This window comes from Mustelus asterias, chromosome 4 (assembly GCF_964213995.1).
Source record: "Mustelus asterias chromosome 4, sMusAst1.hap1.1, whole genome shotgun sequence".
Taxonomy (NCBI): Eukaryota; Metazoa; Chordata; class Chondrichthyes; order Carcharhiniformes; family Triakidae; genus Mustelus; species Mustelus asterias.
The window spans coordinates 107,076,748-107,091,009 of record NC_135804.1 but is presented as its reverse complement, the minus strand read 5'-3'; the positions used below and the strand labels follow the sequence as shown (position 1 = coordinate 107,091,009).

The window sequence follows — 14,262 nt, the reverse complement described above, 5'->3', positions numbered from 1 at the left end:
CAGAGTAGCTCTGAATAATGAGTGGAGTCTGTAGCCATTGGAAGACAGCGGAAAGCAAGGCAAAGAAAAGGTCATTCAGAGAAAAGTCCAGAGCAGGATGGAAACCAGCAGGAGGAGATCTAGTTTAGAGTGAAATTTCTGTCAGAGGCGAAGGAGCAGATCTGGCACTAGAATACATTTCTGTCGAAGACAACAGTGATGGTGTAAGTCACTATAAGGTCCTGTCACCAATGCAGGGATGGACTTTAACACAGGAGTTGGTGGATTACACAGCTACAAAATAAAAGCTGGAAGATAAACATTACATTGAAGTACAGTCAGAAGCTCATAAATTAGCAGCAACAGGTGTGGACTGCAGGTTAAAAAAAGTTATCTTAAAACTTGAAGTGACTGAGTTTCAGAGCAAAGTCATGGTTGTCGTCTCAGGGTGTTACCCATCAGAATAATCCAGGAATTATAAATTTGAGCAATAATTTGCCATCATTGCAAATGAAAGAAGCTCAATTAAGAAGCGCCTGAACTTCCTTAACAGTTCAAGTGGGAGACTGGCAACTGTGTCTGGGAACCGATTATTACACAGAGACTGGGGGACAGGCTCAGCAAGAGGGAGGCAGCCTCTGGACAAGGTCACCCTGAGGCGGCCAGAGCTCGTCCTGGGTTCCAATTGCGCATAAGGGTCTGATGGACGTGAAACTGGAGGAGCCGTCCTGATAGATCACTGCACAGGATTTCACTCCCAAAGGCATTGTAGCAGCTTTGCGCCAAGGCCATAACCAGTACTACGAAAAGTATAATAATGAGGAGCGAGGTGAGATCAGTGGTGTCACTATGATGCTGGCTGGTTATGTTATCATCAGTTACATCAGGGAGTGCGATCACTTCTGACATGAGCATTGTAAAAATTATCACTGAACTGCTGCTCAATTCCAAGTCATTCTGCTCGTTATATTTATTGAATTTTAAAGAAATGAGTTGTTTGAGTTAAATCATGGAAAATAAAGTTAGGACCAGTGCCAAAAGAAAACAACTGTTCATTCCACTGGGTAGAAAGGTCATCAAGATTGCCTTTAAAATTCCTGGCAAAATTTATATCTATCGGCAGATGCTTACAGTGATCTGGTAAAATGCAAAAAAAATTGGGAGAAACACGATGAAATTATACTGAAATTGCTATTGATAAATGTTATCCTCTCTCAATTTTAATTCACTATTGCTTTTATCAGGTATATGCCGAAAACATTAGAAAACTTTATGACAAACAAACCAAAGAATTTTTTGATCTGGTGAAATATAGACTGACTGGAATAAAAGAAGGCATGAGATTCAGTAAGTATTCTTGAAGTGACAAACTACAAAACTGAAAACCCATTGTTAAATAACTGCATCATAATGCAGACAAAACATATTTGAATGCCAGAATTTTCTACAAGCTAGCCAAAGTCATTGACTTTGATCCCACTGACAGAGAGAGCAAGAAATTTCCAGCTTCAGTGTGGCTTTACTCATGGGTAACCTAGACTCTGAAACACAGTTGTAATGTTTGGCTATAAATTTAGTCTGTCCATTTAAAACCATTTCTCTGAAGAAGGCAAATTCAGGCAATTGTGCCTGGTTATAACCTACTCTGGTCATTCACAAGCCAAATGTCATTATTTATACATTACAGATCTCAGGCAGTGACTGATTTTCTCTTTTTAAAACTTACGTTTTGCATCTCAAGCAAAGTGTGACTCCTTCCCTTCAGAAAAGTTTAATAGATGTGTGTTAGACAGAAGAATTCACTTTATATAATATCAGATTTTATTATGGGTTTGACGTGACATTATTGAAGACATTTAAACACACGCACAACAAACTAGAGTCATAGTTATGAAAAGGTGAAGAGATTGTCGGGTTGGAGGGGTCTACCTCAGAAACAATAAATGAGTAGATAACTGATCCATCTCAGATTCCTTCAAAAGATCATCACCATCATAGATATTGTAGGCAGCACAATGGTTGGCACGTTCGCCCGGTGCCTTTGTGGGTTTCCTCCCGCAGTCCAAAGATGTGCAGGTTAGGTGGATTGGCCATGCTAAATTGACCCTTGATGTCCAAGGATATGCAGGTTAGGGAGATTAGTGGAGTAAATGCATGGGGTTATGGGGATAGTGCAGGAACTGGGCATGAGTACGATGTTCTTTCGGAGAGTTATTGCAGACTTGATGGGCTGAATGGTCCCCTATTGCACTGTAGGGATTCTGTCATTCCAGACAACAGTCTTCAGACAGATTCATTTAGCATAATATCCAAAAATGGCTGAAGGCACTGGATGCAGCAAAGACTATGGGCCTGATTTTATCAAAACTTTGCGCCCGTTTACAGGCGCAAAATCGAGGTAAAGTTGGGTGTCGGGCCTATACCGCGATCTGCACCCGATTCCGAGCAGATCGCGGCTTTACCGACACCTAATTCGGGCGTGGGTACGGCGCGCGCCCGAATCAGGCGGCCTGACGATTTAAATGCATTTGCCCACAGCGCAGATAGGACCAGAGCCGGCAAAACGCGTATGGGCGCGCTGGAAAGAGGATTCCAGGCTCGGATCTATTTGACGCCCAGATCCGGCACTTAGACTCAAAATGGTAAAATTCCCCACTATGGGTTAGATTTCCATTCCTGAGGCAGGTAGCTTGAGGCAGGAAATCTCCCGGCTTCCTGCACCCGCCTTAACAACAAGTGTATCAATGATTTTACTCTGGTGGACAAGTGTTCGGGTGTGGAATTAAGTCAGGCATTGGGCTGCCAAGTGCCAAGGCCCACCTTGGTTCTCTGAGACATGCGTTCTCTCAATGATCCCAACTCTATTACTTGATTAAAGGGAGCTTTACTCTTTATCTAAAATGGCCAAGTTGATTCATAATTCCACCTGTGTACATTATGCCTCAGTCCCTCTCCCCTATAAGCAAAAATGGGACTGCTAGAAAAGAGGGTGGCACCTCCACGAGTTTTAAAGATCTGTGGAGTCTCCACAAGTCCATGAAAATTTGGACCAAAGCACCACAATATGATCCCAACTCTATTACTTGAATTCCAGAGCTAGTTGCATTGTTTGAAAAGCTGTTCCAGAACAACTGCAGCACTGAACTCCAACTGACAATGTGGAAAATGGCCCTGATGTGTCCTGTTCCGAAAAAGCAGGACAAATCCAATTACTATCCCATCACTCTATGCTCAGTCATCAACAAAGAGATGGGATGTGTAATCGACAGTGCTATCTAGTGGCAATTACTCATCAACAAACTGCTCACTGACACTCAAATTGTGTTGCCAGGACCTTGTTACAGCTTTGGTCGAAACATGAGCTGAATTCCAGAGATGAGGTGAGAGTGACTGCTTTTGACAATAAGGCAGCTTTTTCAGTGAAAATTCTCCACTAGCTGGAGCCATAGCAGTACAAGATCGCCAGGACTACTTGCATTCCAAACAGTGGAAGCAGCCTGCAATGGACAAAGCTATGCAATCCCAACCATGTCAGATTTAAACTCTGCACTGCTGCCACATTCGGTCCTGAATGGTGGTGGACATTTAAACTGGAGGAGGAGGCTAAACAAATATTCCCATCCTCAATGGTAGAGGAGCCCAGTACATCAGTGCAAAAGACAAGGCTAACATATTGGCAACCACCTTCAGCCAAAACTGCTGAGCGGATGATCCATCCTGGCCTTTTCCTGATGTCCCCAGCATCACACATGCCAGGCTTTAGCCAATTTGATTCACTTCATGTGATATCAAGAAACAGTTGAAAGCAGTGGATATTGACAGACAAACAAGGAGCCAGGAGTAGGCTATTCATCTGTCTGATCCTGCTCTGCCATTTAATGAAATCATAGTTGATCTGATAGAATCTATCCATCACTGCCTTAAAATATTCAACGACTGTGCTTCCCTCACTTTTTTGCAAAGAAAGCTCCAAAGACGCATGATCCTCTGGAAGAAGAAATCTTACCTCATCTTCGCTCTAAATGGGCGACCCTTTTAAACAGTTAAGTGTCACAAGTAGGCTTACATCAACGCTGCAATGAAGTTACTGTGGAAGTCCCCTAGTCGCCACACTCCGGTGTCTGTTCGGGTACACTGAGCGAGAATTTAGCATGGCCAACACACCTAACCAGCATGTCTTTCGAACTGTGGGGGGAAACCAGAGCACTAAGAGGAAACCCACGCAGACACAGGGAGAATATGCAGCCTCTGCGCAGACACTAACCCAAGCCAGGAATTGAACCTGGGTCCCTGGTGCTGTGATGCAGCAGTGCTAACCACTGTGCCAGTATGCACCCTGTGATCCCTAGTTCTAGATTCTCATGCAAGAGAAAACATCTTCACCATGTCCACCCTCACAAGATTCCAGGATACTACAAAGCCCGTGGGCCCTGACAACATTCCAGCAATAGTACTGAAGACATGTACTCCAGAAGCAGCTGTGCCCCTAGCCAAGTTGTTCCAATACAGCTACCACAATGGCATCTACCCAACAATGTGGAGAATTATGCACAAAGCAAGCAGGACAAATGCAACCTAGCCAATTATCATCTGTTTACTCTCAATCATCAGCAAAATGGCAGAAGGTGCCATTGACATTGCTACCAATCATCATTCACATGGCAATAACCTGCTCACTGATGCTTAGTTTGGGTTACACCAGAGCCAGTCAGCTCCTGTTCAAATTGTTGTCATTTATTTGTGTTGTTTTATAGCTGAAGTTTCTCTTTCCCTGTGAGTGATACACTGAATGTACTGCTGGATACAAGGGAAGGAGGCTTTCCCTACCACTGTTGGAATAGGGATTTCACTCTCTGTAGATAGTGATATCATGTCCATGATAATACGGCTGCTTCACTGCAGACAAAGGGATTTCAGGGTCAGCAAGAGAAAGTCAGATTGTGCCAACGTTAACAATGGAATAAGCTTCAGGATCGGGATCTATCAGAAGCTCCTGCATTGTGCTCTGCTCTGCAAATTTGCTTGAAAGTTCCATACCAACATTGGACGTTGTTACTACAAGGGTCTCAGCACTCATAGGAAAGGCAGTCAGTGTCAGTACATCTTTAGATAGTAACTTTTTGCTAAAAGTTTCATCTGATGTGGCAACTTCCTTAAATGGGGTATAACATTTGCATACTCCTGTACCACAATGTGTTCAATTACTTTGGTTGCATCATTTTCATTGTGTGGATCCTTCCATGTGGCTTGGTAGTGCCATGTGACTGCTAATGGCTGTGTTTTTAGTTCTTTCCAATAGTTAGACTACTCCGACTTTTTCTTAATTTCAGTATGCTCAAGCTCCATTTGATGTTCGACTTTTGAGTTTTTGTAAGGTACACTGAAGCTGAAAAAGCTCTGTAATTTGGACCCCTGTTTCTTTACTGAAAGAAAGCCTGAGTGCATCTATGGCTTGCTGATGAGATCAAAGTATAAACTCCTGCTTAGATTTTATACAAAGTATTGATCTCTGAACTTTTACTATTAGTTTGATCCAACTTGGAGTTAAGCAACTCATTCTCCCTGGGCACCTTCTTTGCTGGCTGCTTGCAATTGCTGATGCATGTCATCAGTGGGCTCAGTAGAATTAGTAGACAAGTTTACCTTTTTATTACCTTCTTCAACAAATGGATGATTCATCTTAAAAGAGACAACAAAGACTTCAAGACAATCGGCAGTGCAATCAAGAGTGTAGCCGGGTCAAGGAGCTCTTCTACCAACAGATCATCTGTCTTTTCTGAAGAAAATTAATTCTCTGAACTCTGTCCCAAAAGAGCAAACTAAGGTCTAGAGGCTCATCTAGCAGATGGTCACGATCACTGTTGGTTCATCCTGCTCCTGAAGAGAATTGAAAAATCTGCAATCGCCTCCTGTGGTAAGTAAAGATTAGCTCACTATGTAATAAGTCACCTTCAATTTCTGCTGTAGTTTTCATCATCCCAGTCCTCAGAACAAATTTGGACATTAATTCCTGAATGTTGCTCTGCTGTCATCTAGTGTTGCCTCATTAGCCTTATTTAGAAGATTAAGTCCTGTACACATTGCCCTCCTGAGCCGAGAAATTGTGTAAGAAAGAAAGAGTTTTATTACTTTCTCTACCTTTACAAGTAAGGGTTTGGTGATCTGAGCCTTCACTTTAAGGTCTGTGCCTCCTAGCCCTTGTAACTTAATCTTCAGCTGAATCTCAACATCATTAAGCCATTCCAATTTATCTGGTAAGGCTGTGACCTTTGCCCAGTGTCCAATTTCAATTTTGTTCTGAATCCTTTCACTTCCAGCTCTGCTTATTGGGATCTTTTATTTCTCTTGGAAATCCTGTAGTTGAAATGCTGTATTTCCTGCACTTTAAAATTATTGGAAGCTTGTTCCAACTTTCTTTCTTTAAATTTTGTTTTAGATTTGCAGAATTATTTAAAATATCTGGGGTCTTGCCACAGAGAGAGTATACGACTCCCCCTGCCGGGTATTCTTCATGGTGATGCTTCTTTTTGGCTCCATTCTGGAATTTGTTACGACCAGTCCCAAGATCCACTAATTTGTTTCTAATGCTGGAAAGGATACCTCCAAGTTGCTTATTAACTCTTTCAATCACATTTTGTTTTGATGTTTTAAATTTCTTTTGAGATTCTGTTTACTTTGATGCAGTTTCCCTTTAAAGGGCTGCCATTTAATTTATCCCTCAATTTGTCGATTTGGCTACCCAAAAAATACCCCCAGGTGATGACGGATAAACTGGCTCCCCTTCTTTAGTCAATCCCTTCAATTGGTCGCAATAAGGTTAATTTAAAAAGGATCCCTTCCCATTTCCCTATCCAAAAATGTATGTTTAAAATGAGCCAATTTAACCAGGCTTTCTTAAGTTAAAGAGAGTTTGTTCGTTAGCAAAACATGAGAAAAAAAAATAAAACATACACATGGATTAGAAATGAGAAGTGAGTCCAAAAATAAAAGTTAAAAAGATATACGAATCAGTCTTTGCCTTGTCCATGAGGAGTAGATGGTGAAATGTTGCAGCCATTAAGTTGGGTGATTCTGGCAGCTCTGCCTTTGGTAGTTGAGCAGGTGGTTTGCAGATTCTTGGTTCTACCAGTTAGCTGAAGGATTTGTTCTATTTTCTTTTCAGCTGTGGCTTTGCTGACTTGACTTGCTTGAAGCAATCAGAGAGAGAGAGAGCGAGACTTTATACCCGCAAGACTAGGGAGGGCCTAGATGCTCTTCAACTGTGACTCTCGTGGCAGACACTAGCGCAATAGAGCTCGAACACCAAACTAGTGCACACAGACCAGAGTTGTAGTCCCTTTCCTTTCGTATTGCTGGAAAGAGGAACCGTAAACACATCTGGGAGAGAGCTTAGGGGAGCTGGTTCCTGCTGAGATGGTAATCAGCTTGCATTATCTCCACAAGAGATTACAGTTCAGTTCCTGCATTCCCTCTTTTCTTTTGAATCATCTCTGTCTGAAAAAGGATACAACATTCCATCTTCTCTCTCAGGACAGAGTATAATCCACATAGGAATTTCACCAAGTGGTTGCTTTGCAGTCTGCCAGATTTTGCTTCCATGTCCTATTTTTTAAAAGTTCAATGTGTTCGTACATAATTTGGGCTGTAATGCATCACGTGAGAAATTACATTGCTATTTCTTTACTGTTGCTGGGTAAAATCCTGAAGCTCCCTTCCTAGCAGCACGGTGGGTGTCCCTACAACACACGACTGTAGGGGTCCAAGAACTGGTGCAGCAACAATAATCTCTCCCTCAATGTCAACAAAATGAAGGAGATTGTCATCGACTTCAGGAAGCGTAAAGGAGAACATGCCCCTGTCTACATCAATGGGGACGAAGTAGAAAGGGTCGAGAGCTTCAAGATTTTAGGTGTCCAGATCACCAACAACTTGCCCTGGTCCCCCCATGCCAACACTATAGTTAAGAAAGCCCACCAATGCCTCTACTTTCTCAGAAGACGAAGGAAATTTGGCATGTCAGCTACGACTCTCACCAACGTTTATAGATGCACCATAGAAAGCATTCTTTCTGGTTGTAGCACAGCTTGGTATGGCTTCTGCTCTGCCCAAGATCGCAAGGAACTACAAAAGGTCATGAATGTAACCCAATCCATCACGCAAACCAGCGTCACATCCATTGACTCTGTCTATACTCCCTGCTGACGTGGCAAAGCAACCATCATAATTCTCTCTTCTTCCATTGGGAAAAAGATAGAAAACTCTGAGGTCATGTACCAGCCGACTCAAGAACAGCTTCTTCCCTGCTGCTGTCAGACTTTTGAATGGACCTACGTTGCATTAAGTTGATCTTTCTCTACACCCCAGCTATGACTGTAACACTACATTCTGCACTCTCTCGTTTCCTTTTCTATGAACGGTATGCTTTGAATAGCGCGCAAGAAACAATACTTTTCACTGTATGTTAATACATGTGACAATAAATCAAATCAAAAGAAGAGAGGTGAGGGTTCATGAGGAGTGGCAAGCGGGAGGCAGTAGAGTTCAGGAATGGAGCAGGAAGCAGTGAGGGCTCAGCAGATGGGATGCAAGTGTGGCATCAAGCGAGGCAGTGAAGGGATGACAGGGCTCTGGGTGGGGTTGCAAGGACTCAGGAGAGGAGGCTAATGGGTAGCAGCAAGTAAGCTGCGAGTCCAGCAGGTAGCAAGCTGCGGCGGGCAACAAGCACACAACAGTGGAATCAATGTTCGCAGTAGGAGAAACTTGACGTGCAGACTGTTTGAGTGCCAAATGGATATGCACAACTGTTCCTATTTGGTAGCAGGAGTTAGAGTGAAATATTTCATGTGTATATATATATATACACACCTCATTTTAATTTGTTTTGTATGCTGTGATTTTTCAGGAATTCAGGAAAGTATTGAAAAGCTGACTGCTTCCACATCCAATCTGCAGAAAACACTTTTCAGAAGTACTTTATATGAACATTTAGGATCAGAAACTGACCTTACAGATCGTGGAATGATGGACAAGGTGCAGCAACTATCTCTGTTCTCATTTGGATAATTTTGTTTAGTAATATTCAAATGCAATCCGTGAAGGTAAATTTTAAATATTGATGTTATAAAACAATGCATTAGTACAAAAATGCTGGGAGGTCTTGTGGCACAGTGGGCAATGGTCCTGCCTCTGAACCAGAAGTTCCAAGTTTGAATCCCACCCCAGGACTTGATGACCAAGAAAGGTACATTCATAATGCAGGTAAACAGGTTGATTATCAGCCTGTAACTCCTTCCAGCATATACCAATGGCAGGCAGCAAGAGCGGTGGGATTCAGGGTTTGCCATGTAATGTAAAAAAAGTTGGAGCCTCGACCATCACTGTTCATAGCTCAAGACTACAATATGCATGAAACAAGTGCATGCTGCCATGGCAACCCAGATTGATTAATCTGTAACACACATCACGAAAAGGATGTTGAAATATGTCAGCAGTTACATTTAAAGCTCACGAAAATATATTTGTGAAATAGCATTGATAACCGAATAGTTGCTTGAATTTTTGATGATAGTCACAAACATATTGGCTGCGATTTTACCAGTTTGTCCCGCCCATCAATGGGCGGAACGAGCCTGTAAAATCGTGCGAGAGCTGAGAAATGAGGATTGTGCCCGATTTCTTGGCACTCGCGATCTTACCGGCACCAGACTTTGGACGCAGTCAGCCTCTCGCCCATTTCTAGTGAGAGGCTGAACTTTTTATTTAAATTTAATTAAATCCTGATTCCCATGCGATTAGCGATTCCAGCGCTCAATTGTCTGGCTCACTTCCTTTGCGGCCTCGCCGGGAGAGGTTACCTCCAGCGAGAAAAACACCTCCCCCCATGAATGGGGAACAATCATGTTGCCCTCGCCGGTAGAACTGGAGGCTATTGTGGCACTTCTAGCCTGGCAACTTGGCAGTGCTGGAGTGGGGCCTGGAGAGGCAGTGCCAGAAGGGGGTGGCCAGATCGGGGGAGCGCCACTGCACATTCTGCCTGCGATCGGTGGGGAGGGAGAGGGGCCTACTGCTGCTCTGCCTGTGATCAGTGGTGGAAGATGGGGGAGACTTGCTTCCGCTCTGCCTGTGATTAGTGGTGGGAGGGAGGGGGAGGCTTGCTACCGCTCTGCCTGTGATCAGTGGGGAGGGAGAGGGGCCTGCTGCCGCTCTGCCTGTGATCGGTGGGGATGGAGGGGGACTTGCTAATGCCCTGCCTGCAATCGGTGGGGAGGGCGGTGAAGGCGCTTATTGCCGCTCTGCCTGTGATCGGTGGCAGAAGGGAGGGGAGCCGCTGCAGTTCTGCCTGCGACTGTTGGGGCATGGGGTGATCGGTTGGGGCAGCGGGGCTATATTTTTGGATGGTGTAGGGCTCGCGATTGGCTGCGTGCCCCTGCGATTGTGGGGGAGGGCTGCGTTGAGGCCAGCTGCAGCAGCAGAGGCCTGACGGCTCTCTCTCTCCATCAGGCCTCTGCTGTTGGAATTGTGCATGTGCAGCCACAGAGGCCTGCACATGTGCAATAGCTCCATCTGCTGCCTGATCAGGCTGGCTGGCTGGCAAATTAAGCCCCACTCACTCCCTCCAGTAGCTAGAAACAGTCTAGCCCATTTTTTCAAGCACTATGTGCATCAGATTGGGAGTAGAATCTCACCCAAAAAATGAATCTGCAACTTTCTCATTTTCACGCTAGCGGGACACTTTGAATTTGTCTCATAAAAGTCCGCACACTGATATATTTTATCGTTTATCTTTTCATTATCTACTCTGAAAGATGGCAATATAATTTAAGAAATCCTAAGACAACATTTGCAACTTATAACATTAGATTTTATATTATGTAATGTATACTGGTGTATCTTGTGATAAATTGGTGATTGTGATGTTTTCTACCATAACTTCAACTTTTATACCATAATTCTTGGTATTCTCCTCCCCTGTGCCTTCTAACATGACCACCAAGTCCCCCACCTGGAGATTGCTTCTTTGTAAATTTTGTTTTCCCTTTGTTATCCTGATTAAGCACCACCCCTCATCATTGGTGCTAGAATTGTTTTATTTCTTTGGATGAAGGAATAGTTGGAGGAAGCAGAGCATAAACATCAACCTCAACAACCATGATATGGAGTATGTCATATCTAGCCCATAGGATCCATAGACAGAGAATCAGTTTTCTAGATATGTCTGAAGAATACTATATCAGGAGTCTGTGATTCATCAAGGAGGTTGTTGCTCATCTATGCAGCCTCCTGGAGCAACATCTGTGTCTTCTGTACCAGGAGGCCATATTTTACCCGTGAATGTCAAAATCACCACTTTTACACTTTTTCACCTCATGATCCTTCCAGGCTCTTCGTCCAAAGTATGCCGCTGCCTTAAGTGGGCCATCAGTGCTCAAATTGCCAAAGCAAACTGGTACATGAGCTTCTCAAGAGATACCAAGTACCAGAATAAGCGAACTCTGTAACTTTCAGAAGTGACTGTCTTCCCTCATGTCCACGGCATAATATACACCACTTGTTGCACAAGAAGATGATCCAGGAGCATTTGTGAACAGAAGAACTTTCACTCTATTAATGTGCAATTGGTATGTGATCACCTCAGAAAGAAAATGCAAGAGTGTGCCTATTTCATTGTCTACTGTCTCACTCCATCCTGCAATATGCATCAATTTCCCCACTTTTCCACTCATTCAGGAAATGAACATAAGAGCTAGGAGCCGGAGTATATCAAGAGATGGCTACTTAGTGACGACCACCACACCTGACACATATGCTGTTGATACCCACTCTGCAGCTTCACCACAACAAGACAGTTAAAGTACAGGGGACCATGGGAGCACTGCAAACGTAGAACATCCCATCAGCAGTGAGGACTGTCCGTCAATCCGAGAATGACATCTACTCAGGTTGCGAGTTTATACCATGGGTCTTCATGTGACTGAACTGGCCAATTCTCAACCCATAGATCTTTGGACAGATGGGGAAGGATATTCCACATGGTGGTGCAGGATTTGCATCTCTTTTTTCCTCCTCTCTGCTGCTGCTCCACTTCACCAATAAGACACTGTGATTCAAAGTGTGATGCAGCTTGTTGGGCAAGTTGTTGCCATTTTGAACAATTGGTAGAAACTCTTCCCAGTCAGTGGTGCTACACTTCAAGCTGCATGTCTTTGAAGCATTTTCTTTGTCCTCCCTGGAATGTTGGCCATTTGAGATTTGAAGAAACTGGACCTGGCAGGGAAGACACTTTTTGGCCATTCGAGCACAGTTGATTTTGAAGGAATTTTGCCTGAATGCTTGTAGACCTGGATTCAAGAAAGATGCTAGTGTTTGTTCGACAGGCAACCCATTGAAGCCATCAGAGGCATTACTGACGGGATTTCTCGAGCACATTTTTGTGTCAGTTGCAGTGTCTCTGATTCTGTAGCATAACAGTGATTGGAAAAGATAAAACAAGATAAAAGCACATTACTGCAGATGCTGGAATCTGAAATAAAAATAGAAGATGCTGAAAAATCTCAGCAGGTCTGACAGCATCTATGGAGAGAGCACAAAGCCAATCTTTCAAGTCTGGATGACTCTGTTTTTGTGTCCTCAAAAATGCATCTGGTTACTGTCAGTAAAGAGATGGGAAAAAGGGAGAAGTTATCCCACATCTCCCCTCTGTCCATAACAATAGTAATAATGTAAAAGGCAGAGAGTGGGAAGAGTTTCTGAAATGCATCAGGAGAATGCTATTGATCATTATGTTCATGAGAAAGGATGCATTGTTGGATCTGCTTCTGGGGTATTAGGTAGGTCCAGTGGATTAAGTGTCACTGGGGGAGCATGTAGGGAACAGTGACTGTTGTAGTATCATAAGGATTAGATTATTTTCCGGAAAAAAGAAAAGAAGCAAACTAAAGTAAGAATACTGGAAGGGTCAATTGCAGCAGGATGAGAACAGATTAGTCCCAAGTAACTTGGAATCAAAGATTGACAGAGAAAACAGCAAAGGAACAATGGGCTACCTTTAAAGAGAAAAGGGTTCTGATACAATCAAGGCCCATTTCCATAGGGGAGAAAGAGCAGTCAAAATCTGAGCTCCTTTGAGTTAAAAAGAGATATATGACAGATATCCAGTTGATAATGCAAATGAGAACCAGAATGAATCCAGGAAGTTCAGAAGAAAAGTGAAAAAGTAACTAAGGGAGGCAAAGAGAAAGCATCAAAAGAGACTGGCAACTAACATCAGCAAATCCAAAAAATCTTCTATAGACATATAAATAATAAAATTGTGGTAAAAGCAGGGTCCAATTCGGGGACATGTGCATCATGAGCTACTTAATGAGAACTTTGCATCTTTAGCAATGAAGGAAATAATGTCAAAGTCATGAGTAGGAGGTGATTGAAACGCTGGATGAACTTTAAAAAAGTATAGGCCAGTCAGTTTAACCTCAGTGGGGGTTAGGAAAGTTCTTAGAAACAATCATCTGAGACAAAATTAACAAATTGGACAAATGTGAATTAATTAAGGAAAGCCAGGAAAGGTAACTATAACTCGTTGAGTTCATTTGATGTTTGATGTAGTAACATAGAGAGTTGATGGGGATAATGAAGTTGATGTGGTGCACATGGATCTCCAAAAGTGTCACACAACAGGCCTTTCATCAAAGATGAACCCCATGGAATAAAACGGACAATGTTACCATGGATACAAAGTTGGCTGAGGAAGCAGAGAGTAATGGTGAAGTGTTGTTTTTAAGACTGGGGGATGATATATAAGTTTCTAGATGTCCAGACAACCTGTCCTTGTCCCTCCATGCCGACACTATAGTTATGAAAGCCCACCAACGCCTCTACTTTCTCAGGAGGATAAGGAAATTTGGCATGTCCGCTATGACTCTCACCAACTTTTACAGATGCACCAGAGAAAGCATTCTTTCTGGTTGTATCACAGCTTGATATGGCACCTGCTCTGTCTAAGACCGCAAAAAACTACGAAGGGTCGTGAACGAAGCCCAGTCCATCACGCAAACCAGCCTCCCATTCATTGACTCTGTTTATGCTTCCCGCTGCCTCAGAAAAGCAGCCAGCATAATTAAGGACCCCACATACCCCAAAAATACTCTCTTCCACAAAAGTCTGAGGACACGTACCAACCGACTCAAGAACAGCTTCTTCCCTGCTGCCATCAGACTTTGAATGGGCCTACCTCATTTTAAGTTGATCTTTCTCTGCTCCTTAGCTATGACTGTAACACTACATTCT

At 43.2% G+C, this 14,262-nt stretch overlaps 1 protein-coding gene across 1 annotated transcript in view; it reads left to right on the top strand.

The window, feature by feature from the left end:
• Positions 1 to 14,262, top strand: part of LOC144492920 (exocyst complex component 1-like) — a 98,171-nt gene that overhangs the window by 52,547 nt on the left and 31,362 nt on the right. The window contains exons 9-10 of the mRNA XM_078211546.1: positions 1,224 to 1,326; positions 8,882 to 9,009. Coding sequence (XP_078067672.1) covers positions 1,224 to 1,326; positions 8,882 to 9,009 — 231 coding nt within the window. The remainder of the gene's footprint in view (positions 1 to 1,223; positions 1,327 to 8,881; positions 9,010 to 14,262) is intronic.